The sequence below is a fragment of the Terrapene carolina genome, unplaced genomic scaffold, assembly GCF_002925995.2.
Source record: "Terrapene carolina triunguis isolate 2854851 unplaced genomic scaffold, T_m_triunguis-2.0 Scaffold374, whole genome shotgun sequence".
NCBI lineage: Eukaryota > Metazoa > Chordata > Testudines > Emydidae > Terrapene > Terrapene triunguis.
The window spans coordinates 16,973,086-17,000,997 of record NW_020664725.1 but is presented as its reverse complement, the minus strand read 5'-3'; the positions used below and the strand labels follow the sequence as shown (position 1 = coordinate 17,000,997).

The window sequence follows — 27,912 nt, the reverse complement described above, 5'->3', positions numbered from 1 at the left end:
CCTCAGGTTACTAAGGGATTTGGCCCAGTTGTTAAAAAATGACGTTAAAGAACAATAATTGAAAAGTGATGCCACGCCTGCCTCCATCTGCTCCTCTGCACAGCCCCCCCACAGCCCCTTCATGCCCGTCATTCATTCTGCCTAGCCTCCAATACCACAATAAGTAGCAGCCATCACCAACTCGCAGCTGGTCCCTTACGCTCAGGCTGGCTCTCCCTAACAAGCCCCTCAGGTGTACTCACCGCAGCATGTTTCATTGGCTCTCTCTCCTTCTTGTCTTTCTTCTCCTTCTTGTCTTTTTTCTTCTTCTTGTCTTTCTTTTTAATGCTGCCATGAGCCGAAAGCTTCTCCCGCTCCTGGATCACAAGTTCTCTGTAATGTTCATCACAAGGGTGGTCCCATGTGGATTGGCCATTAGAAAAGTTAAAGTAATAGATGTCGCCAGTGATATCTTGACTGATGTGGGGAAAACAGAACACAAAGACAGGAGAGAGTCAGGGCATCAGCTCTGTGCCTGCAAATCAGCACACACAGCCAGCAGCAATGCTGCTGTGTGTGGCCAGAGAACCTGTCATCTCAGGAATATATAGGGCTTTACAAACGCTGGCCATAGGCTCCCTTTGGTGCATAGCAGAAGTGGAGCATGCTGCCCCAGAAAAGCCCCAAATACACAGGATGGGGGAGCAGCTGCCCCACAGCACAGTCCTGCTTCCATCACGCTCATTTCCCAAACTACTTCTTCCCGCTCCCTAGGGCAAGGGCAGCATTGCCACCATTCTTTAAGGATCACCACACCCCAGTGAAGTACGGTATTGTATTATCCCCATTGTACAGGGGCATGTACAGGCATGGAAGGGAAGTGACTTACCCAGGATCACAAACTGGTTCTGTTACAGAGATAGGAATAAAACCCAAGAGCCCTGATACCCAGTCCCCTGCTCCAACCACTAGGCTACTTTCCCCTACTTATTTGACAAGCACCCAGAGAGGGATTAGCAAAGAGAGATTGGCAATCTATTGAAATAGTGCTGATTTAAAGTTCTCACCATGGTTTCCACTCTGGAGGTAAAGGAGCCACAATGCCTTCTCTGGCCAGCCACATCAACTCCGGCTCATTCTCAGGGTCAATCCCTATCTCCCTGGCAAACTCCTGAATTTCTGTAGTAGAACAGAAGTAGAGGAAACAAAAGTCAGTAGAAGACAGGGCGGCAGACAAGCAAGGCTGTGCGTTCCTGTGCAAACCTGTGCTCAGTACAACCCAGGGGTGCTGGGAAACCCCCTCATTGAAGCCACTAGAATTGGGATGTTTTCTATAGCTCTGTGCAGCCTATGTGCCAGGGAGCATCTTACAATGGGCGAGGCAAGGCTGAACTCTGCAGGGGTGGGAGACAGAGGCAGCCACAAACTGAGGTATATCCATGGGAATGGAAACCAGGAGCCTTATTCTACTATCTCACCGCCGTACGTCGGAATTAACTGTCTGGAAGTCCAGTGAAAACCAGTGTAAGGAAGAGGACAATCAGGTCCCAAGAACCCTGAATCCCAGCGTCCCGCTCTAGCCACTAGCCGACACCATCTCCTCCCTCGTTTTCCTAAAGGAGCTCGGCTCTCTTGCTCAGCCCCAGGTGGCTGGTTTCCTCTGTGACAGTCCCAACGGCTGCAAGGGAATTGAACCAAGAGCCAACTCGGCACCGCTTCTCAGTGAGGGCACTGGCCAGTCTGACTGGACGAACGTCAGCCTCTAAATCTGCCTTGCAACCCCTCCGGCTTGAATTTGCTGGCAGATCAGAATTTCTCTGAGAGACTGGCTGTTACTGATGCACTACCAACAGCAGGATGGAGTGTCACTAACACATGAGCTACCTTTTCAACTCTCCAACACACTGAACATCACTCATTCTGCCTGCTTTGCCATTCTCCTGCAATATTTGAGAGCCCAATTTTTCTGCTCTGAGGAAGGCAGGTGCCAGTTACCTTGCTCACTAGGTATGTATGTTTCATCATAATCTTCTTCTAGGATGAGCTGATCCCCAATGCGTATAGCGGGTCCTGCCATGTCCATTCATAAGGGGACACACTGACTGCACCTAGTAGTGAAAACACAACCAATGTCCTTAGCTAGATATAAATGAATTTCACTCATTACAGATTAATTAGCAGATATGCATGTGGGGCTGTGACGCTTTCTTGGGGAGCCCAGAACTATAGGTGACCTCATTACCCTCTTACCAAGAGAGAGACTTGCTGGAGCTAAACTGGGTGACAGCTCCCTGTCAGCCCAGTCTGTTAGCCAGCCAATCTCCTCCAAAGCTCTGCCAGCTTTTAATTTGCCTTGCAGGTAACACTTGACGAACCCTAGTCCCAGAAACTCCAAAGAGACAGTGCGCACACCAGCCCGCTAGGTGAACTGAGGAGCCTCACTTTCGTATTACGACACTGAGGAGAACATATAGTAAAACCAAGAATAAGTTTATTACTAAAGAACAGAAATTCAAGTGATGATACTAAACAAAGATAATAGAAAGATCTGGTTAAAACAAAAAGTTTCTGCAAGACTAGAACTTAACTCTAGCAATTTAATCTTTTCTAAAACAGGCTCTCATCTAAAACTTCTCCTGTAGTGCTTGCTGGAATTCAGACATACCAGGATCCAGACTTTCATGATTCCCCTAAGCACTACAAAGGGTTTCCTCAGTAAATCGATAAACTTCGGGTCTTTTCCCCCTCTTCTTATAGGCCAGGACACCTTTGAAATGCATCTTGTGAAGCGTATCCCGAGACAACGTTCCTTGCCCCGCTGGTTGCTCTTTGAGGTGTAGGTGCCAAGCTGTCGATGTTGTCCTTACGTTCATTTGCTTTTTTTGTTGCCTCAATATGTGAATGTAATTCCCATTGTTTTTAGCTAATCCTGATTAATTAACATTAGAGACAGGGAGATAACTACATCCTCTCCTGTCTGGAAGAAAACCTGTTTTTCCTCTTTGTTTGATTACAGACTTAAAGCAGAATATCGGTAAGTATCCATAATTCCTCCTGTAGTGTTCTTACACACACTGCACAATGATATTAATGGCCAGTACACTATATGTTTTCATTAGACACCTTATATGACATTCTTTATAGATAAATGCCATGACAACTATGTGTTAGGTGTAGTGCCTTTGTCAGGCCTGACTGGAGTTTGCCAGTAGGCACTGAGGCACTCCTAGGGTCACAGGGGCCCTGAGCGGGAAGCGCAGTGGGTTCTACAGACCAGGACTCAGCTACATCGACAGGGCAGCTGCCAATGATATGGTGATTGCTGACTCGCTCCTCCGACACACAAAGAATCGCAAGCAGCCCTGGTATAGGCCAGATGGTTTCTCTAGAATTGTTATTGATCATGTCTTTGTTAAAAATCATTGGTAGTCATTGGTCATGGATGTACGAGTTCACGATGGCGCTAAACTTGACACGACCATCAGCTTCTGCTGACAAATGTGCACCTCCAACTTCTACAACAGCCAGTTAATGGGGCTGAAATTAGTCCAATTCAACCAAAAGCTATTCTTAGAATTGAGGTATCAGATGGCTTTTTGTTCTGGGTTGTTCAAGCTGTTGAAACATTACAGACTGAAGGAATGGAGTAGTTTCAAGTCACCAAGGATGATGACTGCCAGCTCAGGGCTGTGGCCACAGCCCTTCAAACATCAAGCACTGATCGGTGAGGAGATGCTCACTGCAACTGGAGCTAAGAAAAAAGGTACACTGGTCATGAGCAAAAGCAGAGGCTGAACGGGTTAAACTTTGGAACAGCATCCAGTCATTGCGTAAGAAAGATCAGGAATCCTGGTGGTCAACTCAGGCAGCCAGTTTTGGACTGGCTGCCACCAGGCACAATCTCTGCAGTCTCTATGCAACTGTGCAGTGTCTGCAGTGGAGGGTGGTACAGTAAAGAACCGGGATAGCAGCATCAGCCAGAGTCTGCAAGACCACATCATGATGTTCCTCAATTATACACTGCCTGAAGAGGGCCAAGAAGTTCCGGTAGAGCCACCTTCTTTCAGCCAAGAAGAGATCCGGATTCCAGTCTGTAAGCTGAAGCCTGGGAAGGCACCAGGAGTTTGTAACATCACCACTATCATCACTGAAGACAGGCGAGAGTATTGTTATACCAAGGCTGCATAGACTCTTCCAGACCCTCTGGAGCACTAACATAACCGCCAACAATTGGAAGGCGGCATTATTTTTACTCTGTTCAAAAAGGGTGATGAGGCCATATGTAGCAACTCAGAGGTATTACACTTTTGTCAATCCCAGGGAGAGTCTTCGCTTCCCTATAATTGTCTTTAATCAACAATGCACTTCATGGCAAAGGCCAGGATACTCAGCGTGGCTTCAGACCTGGTCACTCACCTTGAGACTGCTTTTTGAGAAGATGGATGAATTTAATAAGCTGCATGCAGCACTTTTTATGGACTTCCATCAGGCCTTTATTTCAGTGCATTGAGCAAGTTTGCAGGATCGGATGAGATGACTTGGAATCCCTGGGAAGATAATGTCAATGATAGAAGAGCGCTATACAAGGAACAGAAAGCTGTGTTCAAGTCAGTGGCAGATACACAACCTGGTTTCCTATTTCCACAGGAGTTCGGCTAGGCTGTGTTCTGTCGCTATCGTTATTCAATATCAGCACCAGTTTGTTTATGGATAAGCTTGAGGAGCCAGCTGTCGGTGACAGTGAGCTAAACACCCTTCTGTTTCAAGATTTCAGACATGCCAATGACACTGCCTTGTTGGCTCAGATTGGTGAATCGCTGATCTGGCTGGGCAAGAAGCAGTGCGCATTGGTCTGGTTAATCCCTGGCCATCACCATCAAGCGACCTCCAGTTCCAAATTACAATCCGTTTAGTATTAATCTGTCTAGATGGGACCTCAAGCAGGTGGCAACCGTCATATCCTTGTGAAGCAGCACCGACGGTGCTGGAGGGTGCTCAAAAGATGTGGACATTGGTATAGCAGCAACTGCTGTCATGTTGCAGGCCCTTCAGCAGCCTCTGTGGGGACCTTGTGGCATCAAACATGCCACAAAGCTACAGATCCATAGAACCAGGGTGATACCAGCTCTGTTGTACGGCAGTGAGACGTGGGTGCTGAAGAACATCAGACTGAGGTTTTTAATTCTCATGGTCTTTGTGAGCTGCTCCACATTAAGTGGCAAGACAGCATCAGAAATGAGGATATGAGAAGTTGAACCCAGCAACTGCCTCCATCAGCACTGGTTCGGTTTCAGTGGCTTTCTTGGTACAGACATTACTAGAATGGAAGACCAATGTATTATGAAGCATGTGAACCAAGTAATGCTGCTATACAGCCAGCAATTACCATGGTTACCAAAAGCTTCAGTGGTGTGGTAAGATTGCCAAAGATAGATATAAACTGAATATCCAGCCAGACCACCATAAGGATCTAGGGAGAGATCGATCCAGGTGGCACTTGATCTGCAAGGAGACTATGTCCCTTTGGATTTGCCATGACGATGATAACGTGTCCCAATTATAAAGTTATTAGAAGACTATCCCCAATATTAAACATGAACGGTCACTTATTAGTGATGATTATTTAATAGTTTTACCCCACATAAAGGCCGGACAAAAGAACGATTAGTGCCCCGGAAAACCGCCATCCACTTTTTCTCGGTGATGTTCAGTGGGTCTTTCACTTCCTGTGTGCCTTTGTACCGGTCAATCATCACTATCAAGAGCAGGCAGCGTACCAGGCAATGTTGTCAACACGCTAACAAGGACAGCTCTAAGTACTAGCACCACACTGCTGCCATCATTGAGCTCTCCTTGTCTTTTCCCTTTCCAATGACCTCAGACAGCTCTGTATTTTTAACTCTCTTATGTAAAATGAGCCACGTAACCAGCAATTAATCCTACTAGGGCCCAGACTGCAGTATTTTCAAGACCACAGGATCAAAGCAGCACCACAAATCCTACTCCACATTCTCTCCTGAACATACGTGACCTAAAACATCTGAATATGGACAATTTAAGCTTAAGGTGCTTCCATTCTTATTTCTTTATTAGTGTTTATAGTCATCTCGCTCACACACACTCTTTAGCAGCAGAAGAAAGAACAGGAGTACTTGTGGCACCTTAGAGTAACAAATTTATTTGAGCATAAGCTTTTGTGGGCTACAGCCCACTTCATCAGATGCAAGAAGTGGGCTGTAGCCCAAGAAAGCTTATGCTCAAATAAATTTGTTAGTCTCTAAGGTGCCACAAGTACTCCTGTTCTTTTTGCGGATACAGACTAACACGGCTGCTATTCTGAAACCGGTCTATGCTGACTTATTCCAGTTAATTGAATCCCAATTTGTACATGTACCAAAGTGCTTGTGTGTACAGTATATATCACCACATAAACGTATATTGTGAAGCCATGAGCTACCTACCACACTCATGAAATGAGTATGCTGTTCCCAGCTTGGTATTAGTGGCTAATGCCTTCATTAACCACCACATATGAGGAAATTAAAAACAACAAGGCAGAGTGCTGGCATAGAAACGGATTTTCATGATCGGCTTGCCAAAAGCAGAATGAGGGACGGACTTCACGCCCGCAGCACACAGCCCTGCTCCCTCACATCCTTTCCGTATGCACACTCCCCTGGCACCCCCACATGCTCTCAGCAGGAACTCTCCCAACTCTTACCCCCATGGCACTCCCCATTCCCCACGGCACAGCTTGTGCACACCCACTCACACCGAGTCTTGCACCAGCTTTCCCCCTCCACTTGCACATTCAACGCCCACACTCACCCCCACCGCCACTCCCCTTGCACACTTACCCACCCCTTGCACACTTACACACCGCCACTCCCCTTGCACACTTACTCACCTCTCACACTTATCCAGCTCTTACTTACCCACCCCTTGCACACTTACCCATCGCCACTCCCCTTGCACACTTACCCACCGCCATTCCCCCTTGCACACCCGCGCCCCCTACAGCAGACGCCCATGACAGGGCGGCCTTACCTTCCGCGGGGCCCCCGCACCTCCCCAGCCTGGGCCACCCCCCGGTCCCTACGGGCAGCGCCAGCGGGGGGAGGCGGCCCCCAGCCTGGGCTCCCCACCCTCCGCTTCCATGGACGCCTGGGGGTTGCCCTGGACCGGCCAGCAACTACTTCCGGGCTTGATCTAAGCCTAGCAACGGCAGGGCCCGCCCCAGCCTCCGCCTGATTGGGCGCCGGGGAGGCCCGGCGGCACTGGATTGGTGCAGGCGTCGGACCGAGTCACGTGGGGCCTTTAGCTGGCCCAGGGCTTTGTGGGAGTTGTGGTCCGCTTCGTGGGCTGCAATGAGCCTCCTTGGGTATAACGACCCCCCTCCCCAAACCGGGGCCAGTGACACTACGGGGCCCACAGGGGACATGCCCCCCAAAACTGGGCATCATGACCCCAGGGGTCACCCCCCAAAACTAGCATCATGACACCACCCTGGGGATGCCCCCCAAATAGGGTGACCAGATGTCCCGATTTTATAGGGACAGTCCCGATTTTTGGGTCTTTTTCTTATATAGGCTCCTATTACCCCCCACCCCCGTCCCGATTTTTCACACTTGCTGTCTGGTCACCCAACCCCCCAAACCTAGTGTAATGACACACACAGACAGGGGCCCGACCCCCCAAGCCCATAGGGGACACAATCCCCCCAAAATTGTTACTTCACGAGAATTCCAGCGGTCACTTTTTTAAACAAAGCTGTGAAACAATATATTAAAAATCCTTTCTTGGTTAGTACAATTTTAGATCAGTAGGCACCAAACTGTGGTCTGTAGGAGGCTTGCTATATTAGCTCTCCTCCTCACTTTCTCCAGCTAAATCACATAAAGAGACCATTAAAAATACAGATACGTTTCCTAATGTTACATTTCCATGTCTGCAATTGATGTAATTGCAAGATCTTGTGTAACTGTGACTAATGGGAGTGGAGATGTCTCGGAGGCCTTCTGTTAGGATATAATCCAGTGGTCTCCAAACTTTTTTGATCGCGCACCCCTATCAGTAAAAAAAAGTTTTGAGCACGCACCCCCTGCCACACCGCTCAGACTCCCGCCCGAACTGATGAAGCCAAAAAAGCGCGCCTCCTGCCGTGCACCCCACTTTGGAGACCACTGATGTAATCCACACTAAGAGAGCGTTAAAGAACCTCTACCTGAGATTATTAAAATTGAATTAATTTTAGGGCCTGATCCTGCAGCGGGAACCATTGGGATAACTCGTGGTATTTACATTAGCCCCATTAACATTAAGAGTCTTATTTAGAAATTTGGTCACCCTTTTTAACATACTCAGCAGAGGAGGGCTCCCCGGCCAGAATCTTTAGCCAGGTTCTTTGAATATTAACCTGATCCCAAATAAGTAAGAATATACTATGTTAATTTTTTTGTAACTTTGCTTTAAAGTTAAAAAAAAGGGGGGGGGGAGAACCAATCCTCCATGAGTTATTTATGTATCTGAGTAGCCAGACTGAAATCAATAAAGCTACTACTAGTGCAAGTATGGTTAAGTCCTTGAGTGCGGGCTTGTCAACACAGGTAAATTTTACCTGTATAAATTACATTGTGAATTTAAACTGCTATAGTTATAACAGTGTAAACATATAGACACACACACACACGGACACTTATAGTTTAGGAGGACCTTTTCTAGTTAGGTTACGTTGCTTGGAAAGGGGTTTAAAATGAACTGAAAATATCCACTTTTATTATGGAAGAAAGTGTCCACACAGGCAGTTATGTCTGTACAAGTACAATTATACTGACATAACTTTCCAGAGTAGAGAAGCCCTACATGTTTTCTGGATTAGGACCCCTATGTTTAGACTTTGTGCACTTCACTTTGCTACCCTGCAGCCTGGTCCTTTACTTGCTATAGTTTCTGCTCAATTTTACTTTTTTTTGTATGGGTTTTCAGGGAATATAAATCATCTCCAGACTCCAGGCAAAATGGTTCAATTAATTCATTCAACGAACTGTTTGGGAAGCAGATTTTTAATTCAAGACTAAACAAAAATGCCTGGGGAGAGTGCTCTTTTGATTTTATTGTGAGTCTTCCAATATTTGGTGTTTTTCTTAAAGCCCCTGCTCGTGGAGTTATGCAAGAATCTCAGTTTTCACTTAACAAAAAAATTCTAGCTCTTGTAGTTGCAGAGAAAAAGCGACTCTCCAAAGGCTCAGAAACCAGAAAGTAAATAAAAAGAACCCCAAATGTATTTTAAAAAAAACCTCAATTTTTAAGTCTCTCTCATGATTTGTTGGGTCATGTCTTGTGCTTTCAAATGGTTGGGTTTAGTAATATTGCTATAAGATAGAAAGATGGCTCTCTAAAAACTACAGATCCTGAAATCAGCCTTGCTTCTTATGACGAGCAACCTTCCTCTATCCCTCAGCACGTATACTCATAACCCTCTTGAAGGTGCACACATATTCATGTTACAAATAAACTTTATACTTTAAACAAGCAAACAGCAACTTCATTTTCTTATACAGCTTTCTTCAGCTGCCCCTGTTAGGTGAAATTTATATGGCAAAGAGTTCTTGAAGGTTTTTCTTCTCTTTCTCTTGGAATTCAGAGGCTACAAAGCCAGAATTGTGACCATTCAGTCCAGATAGTAGAGAGACTTTTCTTTTCACCAAAGGGCATCAAAACCAGCCTTAGCCGTTACCTGAACGGGAAGCAAAAGTGGAAAACTACACTTCCCAGAGATCTTTGGGGGGGAAAAAAAACCTTTGGCTTTGACAGCGGCAGCCACAAGTCTTTCCGCCTCCAAATCTTGATTGCAGAGTGAAGAGATTATGGTGGACTGACAACTGCTGTCTCTAGAGCCTGGAAATTGACCAGATTGCCTGATTTTCCCATGCTTCAGCTAACCAAAAGAAGAAGGAAAAAAAAAATCATCCCAGCATGACTGCTGCTTCCAGGTTCTTATTTGCACTGAATCTCCTCTCTCCTCTCCTAGATGCTTGATGGTTATTGCTTTAGACTTACCAGTCTAGATAGATTTTCAACCTGGAATTCTCTCTGCCCCAAAGATGCTACTGGTGACTGCTGGCTTGCTAGGACGGAGCATTTGGTTATCTGAGTAAAACTTTACCTGGTCCTTATGCATTTGTCTGTGCAGAGGGACGGATTTCCTTGAAGAACGACAGCCACAGCACCATCACCTCAGGAACAGCAAATTCAGGGGAAGGGCTGGGCAGGGCTTTCACCCAAATGGCTCACATGTTGCCCTGGTTGCTGCTGTGGCTGGGCTCTGGCATGGTGCACGCCAGCCAGCCACATCTGGGGATCCGGGTGCCTCTGAGGAATGGGATGGGGACCTTGCAACAGGCCCACAGGATGCAGCGCTCAGCTGAGGAGGAGCGGGAGGATTCCAGACAAAGAAGCAGTTTTATGAACATGATAGATAACTTGAGAGGAAAATCTGGACAGGGCTACTATGTGGAGATGACTCTAGGGAGCCCCCCACAAAAGGTAAGGCGTGCTATCCACATTCCCTGGCCGCGGGTTATTGGGCAGGTTTGCGAAGCTGAGACTAAGCCCCGACTTCACAGAAGTTGAGGCATGTGCGGTTTGGTATGTGTACCTGTGTGTGTGTCTCTCTCTCTCACCCCCAGGTACTGTGTGACTGTGCTCCAGAGAGACCACACACTGGTCAAGAGAGAATCTAAACAGTCTTAGAGCAGGAAAAAAATAGCAATTTTAGAAAGCGACGACTCTGACTGCCGGAGAGTGAGAAATACAACTTCACTCAAGGGAATTTTGTGGCCAGAGTACAGAGCCATTATCCGTGTGCCTGCACGAGGCATTACAGATACCCATTTCAGACACAAAAGGCAAGGGCCGGGTGTAGAAATAGCATTTTATAAACTGCTCTCTATAGGTGTTTGCAAACGAAACACTCCAGGCTGTAGGACTGTGTGTGGCAATTACATTCTGTGATGTACAAATGAGGGGTCTTTTGGTAAATACTCTCCCTATATAGTCACAGAATAGGCCTTCAGTTCTGTTGATTCCTGTGTTTCATGGCTGGCTATTTTGGGCATCTGGATGATGGTTGTTGTTGTTGTACATGTTTTACTAATATTCAAACCCAAGGAAGTGCAGCACAAAGACGAATTCGGCCTCTCTTTAGGGCAGACTCCCAGGATGTCAGAGCCCAGGGCTGCAAGACTTGGCCCCAAATGGATCCTTCAACCCTACAGTATCGTAGTGATAACCCTACAGCACTGAAATGCAAAGCTCCGAGCCAGCCTCTGTCCTTAGCTGACACCGTTGTGCTTAGGTTGACCCAGCCCGCAAGTAAGGCACTTGAATTACTTGTGCACAACAGCAATATTCAGGGGTTGCAATTGTTTTCTGATGCCTTAGCAACTTCATCTTGGATTCCTATGGAATGCAGAAATGCATGAGAAGGAGGGGGAATAGGGAAGGGGAAGGGCATGGGGATACAATCTCCCCTGGAGAAATACAGATCTATTTTAAAACGACAAGTATTTATTTTGAGAATGTCACCACAGCTGTGCACCCATCAGAAGGAAGATTCAGAAATGGCAGTATTGTTCTACTGAAAACACAGAGCCTTGTGCGAGTGACCAGCCTGGCACTTCGCCAGCGTTTTCTTCATTGTTTTCAGCCATTTATAAATGAAAGTGGGGTGCAGTTCAGGGAACTTGAGCTTCACCCCACGGGATGATTAAAAAATAGAGGGAGGCTGGGTGTGTGTGTGTATGTATGTATGTATATGGGTGCGCACAGGTGTGTGTGCATGTAGATATGTGTGGGATTGTATCTTGTGTGTACACAATACGAGCCTGCTTCTGCACCCGCTGAAATCAACAGTAAAGCTCCTATTGACTGCAGTCATGCAGAATCAGGTGCTAATGAAGTGCATGGGGAGGAGGTGACTGTGTAATCTGTGTGCATGTGAGAGTAGTATGTATACATGTGTGCATAGCATGCATGTGGTTACAGATGTGTGAGTGGGTGTGTGGAGTCTGAGCTTCCAGAGGATATCTCCACGGAAGCACACAGCAAGCAGCGTGTGCATGACAGCACATTAAGCATGTTTATTATCTGCTTGGATTGGGGATGCAATTCCTGACTGGTCAAACCTTCCAGGGTTTGTTTTGGTTTGAGCTCCTGAGTAGCTCACACTCACATGCAGCATGAGACTCGAGCCAGTGACCTGCACTTGCTGTGCTGGGAGCATATTAGCTAACTAAAAGAGCTGGGGTTTGCAACAAGCCAGCCCCCCTCTGATTAAATGATCTAGTAAGAAGCAGGGTTTCCTTGGCCCTGCATGGCCTGGTGTAGCTCCACACCCTCCTCAGGGCTGTGATGCTCACAGCTATCAGCAGCCAGGTAATAGGATGGCTGGCAAGCACGGGGGAACCTGGGGATGCTCACAGGGGTGTCCCAAGGCACATGGATTGTTCTTTAGGCCCAGTGCTTGCCCCTTAGTGGGTGCTGGATTCCAGCTGACTTCTCTGCGAGTTGGGTGTCCACTGGGCAAGGAGCTCAGTACAGTCCCTTCCAACACGGTCCATGTCCAAGGGGCTGGTGGGAGATGCTACACAGGAAAACCTGAGGACTGGAGTCCTCTGGCTGGCTCCAGAAAGCGTGTGGGCAGCTGCAAGGCAAGTTGCCCCCTGCTAGCTTGCCCCAGTTATGGGCCAGAGAGGCTGCCTCAGGGATAGGAGCATGGTCCAGTCCCTGCAGTCATAGAATCTCAGGGTTGGAAGGGACCTCAGGAGGTCATCTAGTCCAACTCCCTGCTCAAAGCAGGACCAACCCCAACAATCATCCTAGCCAGGGCTTTGTCAAGCCGGGCCTTAAAAACTTCTAAGGATGGAGATTCCACCACCTCCCTAGGTAACCCATTCCAGTGCTTCACCACCCTCCTAGTGAAATAGTGTTTCCTAATATCCAACCTAAATCTCCCTCACTGCAACTTGAGACCATTACTCCTTGTTCTGTCATCTGCCACCACAGAGAACAGCCGAGTTCCATCCTCTTTGGAACCCCACTTCAGGTAGTTGAAAGCAGCTATCAAATCCCCCCTCACTCTTCTCTTTTGCAGACTAAACAATCCCAGTTCCCTCAGCCTCTCCTTGTAAGTCATGTGCCCCCAGCCCCCTGATCATTTTCGTTGCCCTCTGCTGGACTCTCTCCAATTTGTCCACATCCTTTCTGTAGTGGGACCAAAGTTGGACAGTACTCCAGATGTGGCCTCACCCAGGGCCGGCGCAACCCATTAGGTGACCTAGGCGGTCGCCTAGGGCACTACAATTTGGGGGGCGGCGACCGCAGTGGTATTTGGGTGGCGGGACCTTCCGCCGCCTCTGTGGAGGGCAGCATTTTGGAGCAGGACCTTCTGCCGCCTAGGGCCGCAGAAAAGCTGGCGGCGCTCCTGGCCTCACCAGTGCCAAATAGAGGGAAATAATCACTTCCCTCGATCTGCTGGCAATGCTCCTACTAATGCAGTCCATTCAGCCCCTGGCCTGCTGCAGAGACAGCCCATGAGTACCAGTTATAAGATGTGGTCACTTGCCCACTGGGAGCTGCAAACCAGTATCCCATGTAGCACGTGACAGTGCACATACATGCATTGTGGGTACAAACAATGGAGGGGGCTGTACCAAGAATACCGTAGAGCAGTCTGGTGCTGGGCAGAGCTGGGCCTGGGATAGATGCACACGTGGAAAGTGAAAGGTTCCCCAAGCCCGTGGCTGCCCTACACACCCATCCAATTCCCTGCTGGTGGCCTCGCTGTGCAGCTCCAGCCACCCCATACAGAGCAGCTATTTCGAATGGCTAATGAGCCCGTTATAACCGTAAAGAGCTCCCCTCCCCGCGACACCCTCCAAACGCATGCCACACCCCTGCATCTGGCGTGCCTTTCCTTCCCCTGTAATGTTATTATTTGCCTTGCCATAGTGCCTAGGAGCCCTCTGAAAACACAATACAGCCTTGTGCACGCCACCTTGCAGCCCCACGGCGCCATGCAGGATCAGCCCTTGTAATACAGTACAGCTTTAGGCACTGACTGGCCCAGCCCATGTTCTGAGTGGGCCTCTCTTGTGATGGCTGAGGCCCCCATGTTCTATCAGTAGCTTTCTCACTGGATGACTCCTCAGCATGGCCAGCCCTGAGTGCAGGAAGAGCTCAGGGCCAGCTGCCCCAGCACTCCCCCCACGCATGAGGCAGATTCGCCAAAGCGCCCAGCACCCATTTAGGCGCCTAGAGGGGCCAGATGGCAGAAGTGCTCAGCACCCAACCAGCGCAAAAATCTGACCACGTTCTTGGGTGCCTCACACAGGCATACGCAGAAAGCAAACGTAACCCACTGGGGAGGGCGTGTCACTGCTTCCCCCCCACGCCGATCCACCCAGGATCCAAGTTGTTCCAGCCTGTCACACACGGACCGGGGGTGCACAGACTCAGCTCTGCCAAGACTTCCTGTTTCTGGGCGGGAAGGATGGACGCAAGGAGGGGAATGTCCAGGGGAGAAAATGGAAGGAGTGACTGTGGGGAAAAGAGTTACAGAGGAAACACCAGGTCTTTCCTCAGTTTCCCCCATACTCTAGGAAACTACTTCCTACAGTGGAAGAAGGAGAGGGAGAAAAATATTTCTAAAAAATCTAGTTTTAAAAAATGATTTCATGCTCACTCAGATGTGAGTGGAGAATGAAGCAGCGCAACTTAAGTCAAATTAAAAAACAAAAGAGGAAAATCCCTGCTTAAAGAGGAAGGGCCCAATCCTGCAGACTCAGAGCACTCAGCACCCACAGTGGGAGCTAAGCCCCACATAGGATCAGGGTCAAATCAGCTTCTGCCCTGGTTAATTTCAGAAGCCCAGACAGCACTGCCAAGTACAGCCCGGCTAAGAATCTGCCTGTTAACGGGTCCAGCCGCCCAGGGCTCCGTGTGCCACAGCTCCAGGCATGGGACACACGGACTGTGTCCAGCACCGATCTGTAACTCACCTTCACTCAGCAGCCAGGCCCATTTGTGTGCACAGCCCTGTCCAGGCAGACCGGCTCTTCAGCTCCCTGCTGCCCCCTCTTCCTGGCCGACGTAGGTGGGGCTCCTTCGGCCTGGCCACTGGAAAGGCCCTGCAGAGCGCAGGGTTCTGACCTTCGCCCACCCTCGGGGTCCCACTGGCCACTCACCAGCAGCCTGGGGCTGCCCCCAATTTGCACATGAATACACACACCCCTGGGTAGGGCTGCTGGAGACTTTCCCCAGCCCAGGAAGGACTAGCACCAAGCCCAAGGTCTGCTCAGGCCCTTCCTTCAGACCCAGCTTCTTCTTCGAACACACTAAATCAGTTCAACATCAGCTTCCCCAGCCACCTCCCTGTAGCCCCTCCCTTGAGCTAGGCTCTTTCAGACTCTATAGAGATCACCTGTCCCCCTTCCCAGCTGGGTCTGATCATCCCCTTTCAGGCCCAACTCCTGTTCTTAAAGGGGCTCCAGCTCCAAACAGGGGCTGGCTAGCGGCTAGCCTCAAGCCCCTTGGCCCGCTCACATCGTGGGACATGTCAGCCCGTGTCTCGACCTCAAAGAGTGCAGGACGCACTCACTGGCTGAGCCCGTCGAGCAATGCTGGGGGGTTGCAGACCAGCACACTATATTTGATAAGCAAGCCGGGTTACCGATGGGTGCACTCTAAGCACTTTCTTACCAAAGCTGCTGCTCCCAGATTATGATAGACCCCTGGCTTTTTCAGAGCCATTAAGCACTGATATCCCTCACTAATGCCGCCTGTGGTGAGCTTTGTCCTCAGGCCCTGGCTGCATCCAGAATGCCTCCTAGAGCCCAGCCTGGCATCTGATTGTGCTTGGGCATCACGTGCCTTGATGGGGTCCCTGGCAGCCCCCAGGGGGTGGAACTTGCTCCCCAAGAATCAGCCTGGAGGCATTTCCATTGGGAAGGCTGTTTCTTCTCCAAGTTCTGCTGCCTTCCCATCACCTGCCGCCCTCCCCCATCCCTTCCTGGTTGGCCCTGTCTCCCTCCTTAGGTTTCATGTCTCTGGACACTAGATTTTTATGCCATGTCAATTGTGCTGTAATTATGGGTCTGTGCAGCACCTCCCCAGGGAGTCACTCTCAATAATGTATTTCATTCCACTAGGAGTCCCTGTTTCCGCCATTCGGACCCGCCCGGCTGTAGGCTCAGCAACAAGTCAGACTTTAGAGCCCATTGCATATTGTGGCAATGTCAGCACGTGACCACTCCCAGCCACCCATGGGCCCCTCCCCAACCTCTCGCCCTCCGGAGCAGAGATGCGTCTGCAGGGAACCCGGGAGTTCCATAGATGGGGGCTCCGTCGGACCAAGGGCGCCGGGGGTGAATTCCGGAGTGGAGAGGCCTCTCCGACACACCCGGCTAGGCGCTGCTGGCTCCCACGTCCCAGTCCAGAGCAATGCCTGGGTGGAGTCTCTGGGAGAGAGGTGCTATCCCCGTGAAACCCCCAAACCTGAGTTTGCAGGGGCCTGATCCTCCTGCCCTGCACCTCGTGCTGCCGTTTACGCCACATGAAATGGCATTTCGTGCGCACTGGGCCCAGATGTGAATGATGGTGTAAGCCCGGTCCCAGCCTGTCTGACAGCACCTGGGCCGTCCAAAGCCTTTACCCTGTTACCAGGACACAGGTCCCAGATACCCTGCAGCTTTTACCTGTGTGCTCCCCAGGGCCCCGCCTCGGTCACTGCTCTTGTGCGGATGGGGTAAGGTCTCAGGATGTGAACCGTTCGCCTTGCTGGGCTGATCCTCTCTCCCTGCTGCCATATGTTGCCTGTTTAGCGGGGTATTGGTCCAGCGAGACCTCTCTTAAGTGACCACCCACGGGACCAGCAAAAAGGGATCAGTTGCCTAGCACAGATGGCCTTTAATTAACGATCAAACAGAAAGGCACTGGAAGCCATGCAGAGGGGCTTAGAGGCGGGGCCTGCAGACGCCGGGTAGCCTAGTGAAGATGGGGTTCTTAGCGCAGGTGTTGCTGTATCAGTTGCGATCCAGCTGCTGACGGTATCTCTGGGTGCTCTTAAACCTTTGACTGACACACACCGGAGGGGGGCTCGTCTGGAGGGTGCATTAGGCTGCTGTACAGCTCCACCCTGTGAAACACGTCGCTGGGTGGAGTGAGCAGTGCCCCCCGCCCTGCTTTTAGCCACCCTGCAGAGCAACACCGATCTAGGACACAGTTGTGGCACAAGGGCAGTTTCTAAAGGAGATAATGAGGGGTGGAGCAGGATTGTGGGACATTGGCAGAGCTGTGTGAGGCGTACGGCCTGGCTAGCAGGGGCCTAAAGGGCCAGACGGAGGGGCAGAGGAGTCCTGGTGTAGGGGAAGGCCATGCGATGCCCCCTCCGGCTAATGACATGTTAAAGCCCCAGTACTTTGCAGGGAGTGGAAATGAGTGAGGCGTTAACTCCCTCTGGGTGGGTCTCGCTGCTCACAGGAAGACCCAGCAGGTTGCTGGCACTTGCCGTGGGTCCCACCTGAGCAGAGGGGGCTGCTCTCTGCCCCCGCGCCCCAGGGCTTCAGGGGCAGAAGGGCGGGCGAGGGGGGGGTTCTTTTGTGCCTCTGATGGCTGGGGAAAGCTGATGCTGGAGCCGGGTGTGTTTTCCCAGGTTAGGCTGCGGACGTGTTTTGGGAGCTGCGAGGAGGCTGCTGTCATGGTATCACAGAGCATGTGAACAGGGACCCCTCAGGGAGCAGAGCGCAGGCTTGTGTCAGAGGCCACTGACATGGAAATGGATTTGTTTCTGCAAGGAGGAGGGGTCAATGCAGGAACATAAGGCAAAGGAGAAACATCTCGCTGCTCTGTGACTGTTCCAAGCAGAGGCCCTTCCTCACCCAAACAATAGCTCACAAAGAATTCATCAATGAGCCAAGCAAGCAATTAACCTAACTGTGAAACAGCACTGCACTGAGACAGCCTGGCACTGCAACAGCAGTACACGGTGCTGCACTGAGGCAGTGGTGCGTCGCACGGCATTGAGCTAGCAGCGCGCTGAGGCAGTGGTGCAATAGGAAAAGCCTGCTCTGGGAGGTGCAGTGCTGAGACCCTGGTGTCAGAGCTTCATTGGGACAACTCTCCCTGCTGCAGCCGGAGTGAATTTCTGATTAGCGCAAGTGCCCTCTGGCTCTGCAGATGAAGAGCAGAAGCCCCTCTGGGGGCTGTCAGACAAGGCAGTCTTGGCAGATCAGCAGGCAGAGGCTCTGGAGTAGAACGATACCCAGTGGAACCGAGCGTCTCCCCCTGCCCCATTGCACGGGCTGAGCCTGCAAAGGGGCAAGGGTCTGCCTGGAGTTTAGGGGCAGCAGCCAGATCCCTTTGTGCAAATTGATGGGAAGGAGTCTGAGCAGGATATGTCACCAGGGCCTGGAGCTGGTTTCCTTCCCTCTGTTCCGCTCGCCCTGCTCTGCCGTTGCTCCCCTGGGAGTGTGGGACTGGGGGCGTTCAGGGAACACCCTCCTCACTTGGGTGACTGAAGGGGTTTTCTCGGCCTTTGCTCTTGTGCCTCTGAATGCCCATCTACCCTCCTGCCCGGCGCCTTGGGGTCAAGCTGAGCCAGTACTTGGCACTGCCGGGCATGGGTGGGGACACTGGTTCACTGGGCTGGACTCTTCCTTCCACATCAGCGCTGGACCCAATGCCGCAAAGGGGGCCCGGGCAGGAGTTACAGGGTGGGGGTAGCTGGGGGCGATTCCCAGGGAGGGACCCTTCCCGGGGGGCCTGGAGTCCCAGAAGTGTCCTAGAGGGGGAATTCCCTGTGCAGCTGCCGGGGCCGGCCACTGGCAGAGCAGGCCCTGAGCTGGATGACCCCTGGTCTGATGCAGCCAGCCATTCCCTGGGCTCCGGTTTAAGCCCCCGGAGCTTGGCTGCACCATGCCTGGCGCCCCCCAGGGTGTCCTGCCGGAGTAATGCGGAGCCCTTGGTGCAGTCCTGCCTCTCCCGCCCTGCCCCGCAGGGAAGTGGATACCTCCGCAGTGCCCAGCCACGCTGCTGAGTGGGCTGGTTCCTGCAAGGTGGCAGGAGTCGGGTGTCCTGCCGCAGCAAATCCCCCCTCCCCCCCGCTTGCAGAGGCTGATCACAGACAGCCGCAGAGGGAGTGGGGCTGGAGAGCTGAAGTCTGAGGCTTCCCTGGGAACAGTGACAGCAAGGGCCATTCCCAGTTGGCTTTGGAGCTGGGGGACTCAGGACTGGGCACTGGGGAGGCCCCTGGGGCACAGGGTGTGGGCAGAGGAAATCTGGGCACTGCCACTCTCCCCACCCTGTGAATAAATGCAAACGTTAAAAGCTAAGGCATTAACAGCCCAGAGCGCACCAGAGGCCAGGCCATGGCAGGGGCTGGCTACCCCACGGAGCCAGGCAGGGGTGGGGCGGTACTAGCACCGACGTTTCCTGCTCCTAAGTAACGTGGCTCCCCCCTCTCCTTCCCCAGCTGAACATTCTGGTGGACACGGGGAGCAGTAACTTTGCCGTGGGGGCAGCGCCGCACGCCTTCCTGCGGAGGTACTACCAGCGACAGCTGTGAGTATGGCCGGCGTGCTAGAGGCTGGCGGGGCAGAGCGCAGCGCTGCACTGGGGAAGCCCAGTCACCCCGCCTGGTGGCTCAGCCATGGGGCACCCACCGCCCTGGCCCCAAAAAGCGACTCCCAGGGGACCCCCACTTTGCTCTTTCCCCTCTTGGGGAGGGGGCCCTGCTCTGAGCCAGCATCCCCAGCTGTGGCAGTGCCGGGGGCTCCCTGCTGGGCCCAGGGCCCCGGACGTAGCTAGATGCTGAGGGGGCTGCTGTGAAGGGAGGTCCTGTCCACAGCAGCCCAAGCAGAGATCGCGGTGCCCCTCTCCACCCCCAACCTGTGCCCCCTCCCCGCACCCCATCTGCCGCTCCGGGCCCCTGGCCTGGTAGCCTGTGGAAGCCGCTTCTCACGGAATCACGCCCTGAGCTGACAGCAGCCATCGCCCTCAGACCACAGCCCCCAGGAATGCTCCCTCCCTGCACCCGCTGCTCAGGTCGGCTGGTTATCCCACTTTGGAGAGGGCAGGCCCAGGAGGCTCCCGAGGGGCTGGCTCTCTCTGGCGTGGAACCCACTGGGGGTTTGCTGGGCTCCCCCCTCGGGCAGGGTGGCGGTTCTGTGCTCAGCCCCAAGAGCTGCTTGAGGTGAGGCTGCCCCGTGGCCCCCCGCTAGCACTCGCAGAGCCCTGGCGGTTCCCCTCCAGGGAGAGGAATTACAGGCAGGAAAGGAGCCGGCGCACGAGGCTGGGGCAGGTGCTGGCAGCAATGGCCAGGTTTAGTCACTGGGCCCGCTCCGGGGCCCGCAGCGTGCTCCCATGGAGTAATGAGATGAACCATTGCTCCACACCGCACGGACAGAGCGAGCTCCAGCTCCGAGGCCGGTCTGAGGGGTCACTGGGCTGCATGCACCAACGCCCAGGGACGCCAGTATAAACGTGCAGTAAGCCCATCCACTGCAGCAGAGCCACTCCGGATTTACAGCCGGCTGACTGACCGGAATCTGGCCTCCTGCCTGGAACACTGTGTTTATTGCTGTTCTCTGTCGTCAGACCCCCTTCTTCGTCTGCCGCTGCTCCTCCCGCTCCACCCATCACCGCAGCCCGTTGGTGTCATTAGTTGCAGAACCTCAGGGTCCCAGCTGGCAGCAGGACCCCGACACTGGGCACCGCACAGGCTCCTCGGGAGAGTGTCCCGGCTCAGCCAGCCAGCTCTCTAGCTAGACCAGGCAGAGGGCGGCCCAAGGGACGTGTCTGTCCTCACCTTGCAGACGGGGAGTCTGGAGCGACGTAGAGGCCCTGGACGTGGGGAGCCACCCTTGAGACTGCTTCTGGGAGAGCGTCTGGGGGCCTCTGCCGGGCCCAGGAATCGCTCCCCAGGCCGGCCGCATGGCTGGCTCCTGCGTGCTCCATCGCTGGGATGCCCCAGGCAGCTGCCGGCCTGGTGGGGAACCGGAGGGGGCCTGTGCAGGCCTCTCCCTGGCAGCCGGGCGCAGAGCGGCCCCCTCCTGCACACTGTACGTGCCGGGGCTCCTGCTCTAGCCCTCAAATCCTAAGGCTGGCAGTGCCAGGCACGGCGCCGGCCCGGGCTCAGGGCCGACACGGCCAGGTGCTGGTCGGCCTCCATGACGGCAGCGTCTGTGCTGGGGTGGGACTCAATGGCCCCTTTCTGTGCTGAGGGGGGCAGAGGAGCCCCCCCCCCCCCGGCACATTACAACACTGCCCGGCCTCTGAGCCACTGGGCACAATGTCTGGGCTTGTTCGTCGCCCTCCCCTTGGCTGGGCCCATTGTGCTCCCATGACCCTGGCCCCAGCTCCTCCCATGCTCCAGTAGAACTAGCCTGACGGCTTGCTCCTGTCTTTGGCGTTCGTTGCAGGTCCAGCACCTACCGGGACTTGCGGAAAGGGGTCTACGTGCCATACACCCAGGGCAAATGGGAAGGTGAACTGGGGACGGACCTGGTCACCATCCCCCACGGCCCAAACGTCACCGTCCGCGCCAACATCGCTGCCATCACAGAGTCCGACAAATTCTTCATCAACGGGTCAAACTGGGAAGGGATTCTGGGGCTGGCCTATGCCGAAATCGCCCGGGTAAGCGCGGCACCGCCGGCCTGGATGGGGTTCAGCACCACAAGGCCTAGGAGGGGCCAGGCAGCTGCTGTGTACGGGAGCACATCCAGCACCTCAAACTCTGCCCCACAGCCACCTGCTCTGTTAATGCTCCCCAAACCCATATCCAGCCCCTCGGCCACCAGCTCTGGCACTGCCCCCCAAACCCAGCCCCTCGGCCACTGGCTCCGTCACTGCCCCCCAAACCCAGCCGCTCGGCCCCTCGGCCACCGGCTCCGTCACTGCCCCCCAAACCCGGCCCCTCGGCCACCTGCTCCATCACTACGCCCCAAACCCAGCCCTCCGGCCCCTAAGCCACCGGCTCCATCACTGCCCCCCAAACCCAGCCCCTTGGCCACCGGCTCTGTCACTGCCCCCCAAACCCAGCCCCTCGGCCACCGGCTCTGTTAATGCTCCCCATACCCGGCCCCTCGGCCACCGACTCTGTCTCCCCAAACCCGGCCCCTCGGCCACCGGCTCTGTCACTGCCCCCCAAACCCAGCCCCTTGGCCCCTCAGCCACCGGCTCCGTCACTGGCCCCCAAACCCAGCCCCTCGGCCAACGGCTCTGTCACTACTCCCCAAACCCAGCCCCACAGCACTTGGCTATTGGTTCTATCACTGCACCCCAAACCCAACCCCATGCCACTCAGCTACTGGCTTTATCAGTGCACCCCAAAACCAGCCCTGCAAAGAGGAGAGCAATAACACCCTGCCTTTCTCCAGCCCTCCCACAAGGCAGCCCCCATCTTAAATAAGGGGAAACTGAGGCACAGAGAGAGACTGCAGTTTGCCCGAGGCTGTAGCAGCACTGGGACCAGAACCCGTGTCCTGCCCCCCAGGCCTGGCTGTATCAGTGACCCAGGACTCGCTGCTCTAGAGACTGGGGATGAAGCTATCTCAGCCGGTTGATATTTCCAGTCTGCCATCAGCCAGACCTAAATTCCCGGCTGCTCCTTGCCCTGCCGGTGGCATGCCTTGCTGGAGCGGGCAAATCCCCTCTCCTCTTAGCTCTGCTGTCACCCACACACAGTCCCTGGGGGAGCTGGCTCTGGCTTTCAGAAACGGGTCGGCCACCTGGAGCCCAACACCAGGTCTCTCTGTAGCAAGTGCAGGGGAATGGAGCCAGGCCTCCGCGGGGTCCCCGAGGAGCACTCCCAGCTGCCCCGTCTCTCCCGGCTGCTCATAGCTCTGTGGTTCTGTCTCCCCCATCAGCCTGATGACACCCTGGAGCCCTTCTTCAACTCGCTGGTGAAGCAGACCCGGGTGCCCAACATCTTCTCCCTGCAGCTCTGCGGGGCCGGCTTCTCTCCCAACGAGTCCGAGGCCCTGGCGTCGGTCGGGGGCAGCATGGTGAGTGCACGGGCTCAGCTCAGCGCTGGGACCCTGGGCTCGGGACGGTGCCAGGCGCTGGCCGCAGCAATGCCAGGGAGTCACAAGGCAGGGAGCGCCCCACCCACCCTCGGGGACTGGTTCCAGAGTCAGCGTTCTCGCTGGTTCCCCATTTCCTTTTCCACAAGCAGGGCCGGCGCAACCCATTAGTCGACCTAGGCGGTCGCCTAGGGCACTACAATTTGGGGGGCGGCGACCGTGGCGATATTTCAGCGGCGGGACCTTCCGCCGCCTCTGTGAGGGGCGGCATTTCAGGGCGGGACCTTCCGCCGCCTAGGGCGGCAGAAAAGCTGGCAGCGCTCCTGTCCACAAGCCCCTGCGGTTGTGCCCCGCTCCCGGGGCTGACGGCAGCTCACCCCTCTCTCCCTGCTGCAGATCATCGGGGGCGTGGACCACTCCCTCCACATTGGCAGCATCTGGTACACGCCTATCCGCAAGGAGTGGTACTACGAGGTCATCATCGTTAAGATGGAGATCAATGGGCAGGACCTGAAGATGGACTGCAAGGAGGTGACGGGGGTGGGAGGCCACGCGTCCGTGGCTGCACGAGCGAGGGCCACACGCCTGTGGGAGGCGCAGAGAGAGAAATAGTGGGGACTGTTCCCCCAGCCCCCGGCACACCCTGCCTCTCAGCCCTTCCCTGGCACTGAGGGGGCCAACGTATCAGCACAGCAGGGATGGAGGCCAGGGAGGCTGGGCTTAGAGCTCGCACACCACGTGGGTGCAGACCTGTGGGGCGCATGGGGGCACCCCCTGGCCCTACACACTGAGGCCCGTTGTGCCCAGGAGAGGGGGGGAGGTTGGAGGCGGCGCAGGGCCCCTCGCCCAGAGCAGCACGACGCGGACAGTGAAAGGGGCGAGTTGTTTGGTGCAGGCCCGTTCCTCGTCCGGAGCAGGGAGATAAATGCTTCTCCAGGTGCATGCGCTGGTCCCACAGCCAGCACACACGCCTGGCCCTGGATTAGTACATGTGACAAATCCCCTGTGCCCAGGGACTGCTGGGGAGCTGCCCGCTGAGCTCTGCAGCCAGACACGCTCCGTACTTTGCCTCCCCGGCTGCCTTTGGCAGGCTCCACGCAGCCAGCGAAGTTCTGCTGGGACTGTCAGTGATGCTGGGGAAGAGCAGGCGGCTTGGCAGCGGGAGGCGACCTGCTCAGCTGGCATCAGCCCAAGCCCGGGGCTTTGACCCCGCCTCCCTCAGGAACAGTTGTTTAAGTCTGTTGGCAGCCTCCTGTCTGGCGCAGCTAAGTGGGGAGCAGGGCGGGTGCTGCCTCGGGGGGCCCACGGAGAAGGAGAGAAGCCGGGACTGGTGCCTCATTCGCCGTGTCGCCCCCACAGTATAATTACGACAAGAGCATCGTGGACAGCGGGACCACCAACCTCCGGCTGCCAAAGAAGGTGTTTGAGGCTGCAGTGAAATCCATCAAAATGGTGTCTTCGGTCAGTATCGCTCTCTGGCAAACCCTAGCCCCTCCCGTCCCCAGCCGGGTCCCTGGTGAATGCTGAGGGCCCCAGAGACCAAGCCACTGTGACCCGGCTCTCACAGAATGCTTAGCAGACTATATTCAGGGGTCACTTCGCCCACCACTGAAAGGCAGCCCCCTCTGGGGTAAAAGGTGGCAGCTGGCTAGGACAGAAAGTGAAGAATGCTGTTCCGTTTCAATCTGCAAGGAAACTTCGGGAAGTGGGACACTTACAATGTGAGCTGACCTGCGGCTCGGAGGCTGTGGGCACGCAGCCCTGCCTTGGGGAGAGCGCCATGACACAGAGCACAGACCGGCAGGGCCTTCCTTTCGTGCCTCAGCTAAAAGAGTCTCTAGCATGACAACACCCCACCCCCATCATCAGCTCCACCCTGGAGGGAAGGGTCCCCCCACGGACACCCTGCACTGACACCTTCTAGCCCGAGTCACTGAGCACCAGCACAGTCTCACGGTCTCTCTCCTTCCCCCCGGGGCAGACGGAGAAGTTCCCGGATGGCTTCTGGCTGGGGGAGCAGCTGGTTTGCTGGCAAGTCGGCACCACCCCCTGGCACATCTTCCCAGTCATATCGCTCTACCTGATGGGCGAGGCGACGAACCAGTCCTTCCGGATCACCATCTTACCCCAGGTGGGTCCCCGGCGGGGCGGGCGAGCGAGGCCAGGGCTGGGTGCTCACAGGCAGCACTCGGTGAGCGTGTGAGCGGGAAGGAGCCGCAGAGCTCAGTCCCAGGGGGTCCACAGGAGCAGCAGCCCTTGGACATGGGCCAGCACCAAACGCCATGGATTTTATTTGGGAGGCGGGGGGCTCCCAACTCAGAGCTGGCCCCTCTCTCCATACCGGGCTGAGCCAGAACTTGGGAGCCCAGCACCCCAAACATTTGGGGGGGGGAATTTGAAATCCAGCTCGTGTGGGCCCCTCTCCAACACCAGCCCTGCATGTGCACGCTTCTCCCGCCCCTTCCCAGGCTGGCCTGGGCGTTGCTGAGTGAAGGGGGCTACCCTGGACTCAGAGTGGTAAAGCCACGAGTCCCGGGCCAGTGAGCTGGGGCTCTAGGGAGGTGGCTGCTCCTCAGAACGCAGCTGTAGGCTGGAGCTCTCTGCGCCCTGCCCCCCAGGGGCTCTGATAACACCCATCCCCTGGTCTCCTTCCAGCAATACCTGCGCCCCGTCGAGGACGTGGCCACGTCCCAGGACGACTGCTACAAGTTTGCCATCTCCCAGTCCTCCACAGGCACCGTCATGGGCGCCGTCATCATGGAAGGCTTCTACGTGGTCTTCGACCGCGCCCGCAAGCGGATCGGCTTTGCCGTCAGCACCTGCCACGGTGAGGGGCGGGGCGTGCAGCACAGGGGGAGAGCCAGGGACTGGCAGGGCATTCGGGGCGGGTGGTAGCGTCTCCACAGGGCCGAGGTCCTGGCTCATTCTGGTGTCCTGCAAGCAGGGGGGTGGCTGCAGGAGAGGGGGACACGGCAGCCCCGCCGAGTCACCCAGCTTCCCCTCTCCTGGTTGCAGGAAGGAAGGGGGCAGTGCTGGTCCCAGTGGGGCAGACGCATCCGCCCAGCTGAGCAGTGGGTCCATGTGGTTAGAGGGGGCAGGGGACAAGAATGATAGTTGCTCCCAGTTGGTGCAGCCCATGGAGCTCTGCAGCTGCCCTCATCCTTCATACGGCAGCTCTGGGGCCCCACCAGGCCAGGGCCGAGCTGGGGGGCTCGCGGGACCCACTCGTGCCACTCCGACGCTGTCTCTGAACCGTCAGGCCTGTGCATACAGGGTAGCCCTGGTCTCCCTCCTGGCGACCAGGGCAACTGAAAGTGCCAGCGCTGTCCTCTGCTGAGCAAAGCGTAGCCACGGCCCCCGCGCCAGCCGCCCATCACTGGTGCACTGAGCTGGGGGTCCTGTCCGCAGTGCATGACGAGTTCCGGACGGCGGCAGTGGAGGGGCCCTACGTGCACCCCAACATGGAGGACTGCGGTTACAACATCCCGCAGACGGACGAGTCCACCCTGATGACCATCGCCTACGTCATGGCGGCCATCTGTGCCCTCTTCATGCTGCCGCTGTGCCTCATGGTCTTCCAGTGGCGCTGCTTCCGCTGCCTGCGGCGGGACCACAACGACTTCGCCGACGACATATCCTTGCTCAAGTGACACCCGCTCTGCTGGCGCGAGGGAGCAGCCGGTGGGGGGAGGCAGGGAGGGAGAGCGTGAGCTGAGCTCATCAGCACAGGCTCCTCTGCCCACAGAGTTTGGCTGGGGCTGGAAACAGCACCAGCCATTGCCCCAGGCCACAGCCGGGTCTGTTCTTCCCCTGCCCCCTCCAGTGGCTCAGCCAACACTGCCTGGAGCCGTTGGCTCTGCCCTGGGAGTGGGCGCCGGAGCAACGGGTGAGACTCAGCAGCAGGCCAGGACGCTGGGCCTGTCGGCAGGTTTATAAGGTCACCGGGGAGTACATTGAAGCTTGCTCGCTGTTTAACTCCCCTCTGCGTGCAGAGCCTGGGAATCAAACCCCTTTGGTCTCTGGCCAACGTGGACTCGCTCCCTCTCCCTGTTCGGGATACGGCCTCGCCAAACCGCAGCCCTTGTGCTCCAGGGTACGCCTATGCCACACTCTAAGCCCGGGCTCTGACTCACGTTTGAGCCCAAGCCCCACTTCCGTCCACACACAAACCCGTCTGACTCAGGTCAGCCAGCACTCAGGACCCTGCTGGGGGTGGGTCCGAGCCCTACGGAGGCTTGGGTCCAAGCCCTGTTACACTGCGGTGTGGACACGGCTCAGAGCCTCAGGCCCGAGTCAGACGGTCTGTGTCGTGCGGCAAGGACCCGGGGGCACAGCTGGGAGAGGCGGGTGCCTCAGCTGTCAGCCCAGGTTTACAGCGCAGCGTGGAAACACCAAGTGCACAGCCCAGGTCCCCAGACCCGAGTTTACAACCGAGTGTAGACGCACCCCCAGAGTCCGTGGAGGGATCAGCCCAGGTCTGAGCATTGCTTGTTAGCCGCTGCTGCTGCAAAGCCAGCAGAGGGATCCCAAAACATTGTTTTTGTGTAGGGCCTACGTAAACCATGGTCATTACATTTCAATAGTTTGGGTTTTCAAACATCGTGAACAGTGGTAGATTCTAAAATAGCCATTTAAAATCCAGGGGATATTCCTCCCCAGGCAGCCACTAATGTACAATGCCGGTGGGTCAAGCTTTGGGCCTCCTCTCCTGGGAGGTGCCCCTTTCAGATCTCTGAACTGGAAAGGCCTACCCAATAGCACCTTCACTCCCGCGTCGGGAGGGACTGGGCCTCTCAGCTAGAGCCCAGGAACTGCGGTGAGCCTGGCCTCTAGCAGCGAGTCAGCCTACCCA

General features: G+C 54.9%; 2 protein-coding genes across 2 annotated transcripts in view; one reads left to right on the top strand and one right to left on the bottom strand.

Annotated features, from left to right (window-relative positions):
• CEP164 (centrosomal protein 164) overlaps positions 1-7,110 on the bottom strand; it is a 72,785-nt gene extending 65,675 nt beyond the window's left edge. Inside the window, exons 1-4 of the mRNA XM_029912909.1 lie at positions 7,027-7,110; positions 1,975-2,087; positions 1,047-1,158; positions 243-456 (exon numbers count right to left, since the gene is read on the bottom strand). Of these exons, the coding sequence (XP_029768769.1) occupies positions 243-456; positions 1,047-1,158; positions 1,975-2,062 (414 nt within the window). The 5' untranslated portion in view covers positions 2,063-2,087; positions 7,027-7,110. The remainder of the gene's footprint in view (positions 1-242; positions 457-1,046; positions 1,159-1,974; positions 2,088-7,026) is intronic.
• Positions 7,111-9,828: 2,718 nt separating this feature from the next.
• On the top strand, positions 9,829-27,055 carry BACE1 (beta-secretase 1). The gene is made up of 9 exons (XM_026657864.2): positions 9,829-10,524; positions 19,508-19,596; positions 21,456-21,672; positions 22,905-23,042; positions 23,457-23,591; positions 24,420-24,521; positions 25,042-25,191; positions 25,716-25,887; positions 26,469-27,055. The coding sequence occupies exons 1-9, from the start codon at positions 10,264-10,266 to the stop codon at positions 26,708-26,710; spliced, it is 1,506 nt and encodes a 501-aa protein (XP_026513649.1). The 5' UTR covers positions 9,829-10,263; the 3' UTR covers positions 26,711-27,055.
• Positions 27,056-27,912: the final 857 nt, after the last annotated feature.

Excerpts from the sequence above, each read along its gene's own strand:
- BACE1 (XM_026657864.2), top strand. The coding sequence starts at position 10,264 with ATGGCTCACATGTTGCCCTGGTTGCTGCTGTGGCTGGGCTCTGGCATG. Across the intron at positions 21,673-22,904 it reads CCTATGCCGAAATCGCCCGG|CCTGATGACACCCTGGAGCC; the intron begins GTAAGCGCGGCA and ends CTCCCCCATCAG. Across the intron at positions 23,043-23,456 it reads CGTCGGTCGGGGGCAGCATG|ATCATCGGGGGCGTGGACCA; the intron begins GTGAGTGCACGG and ends TCCCTGCTGCAG.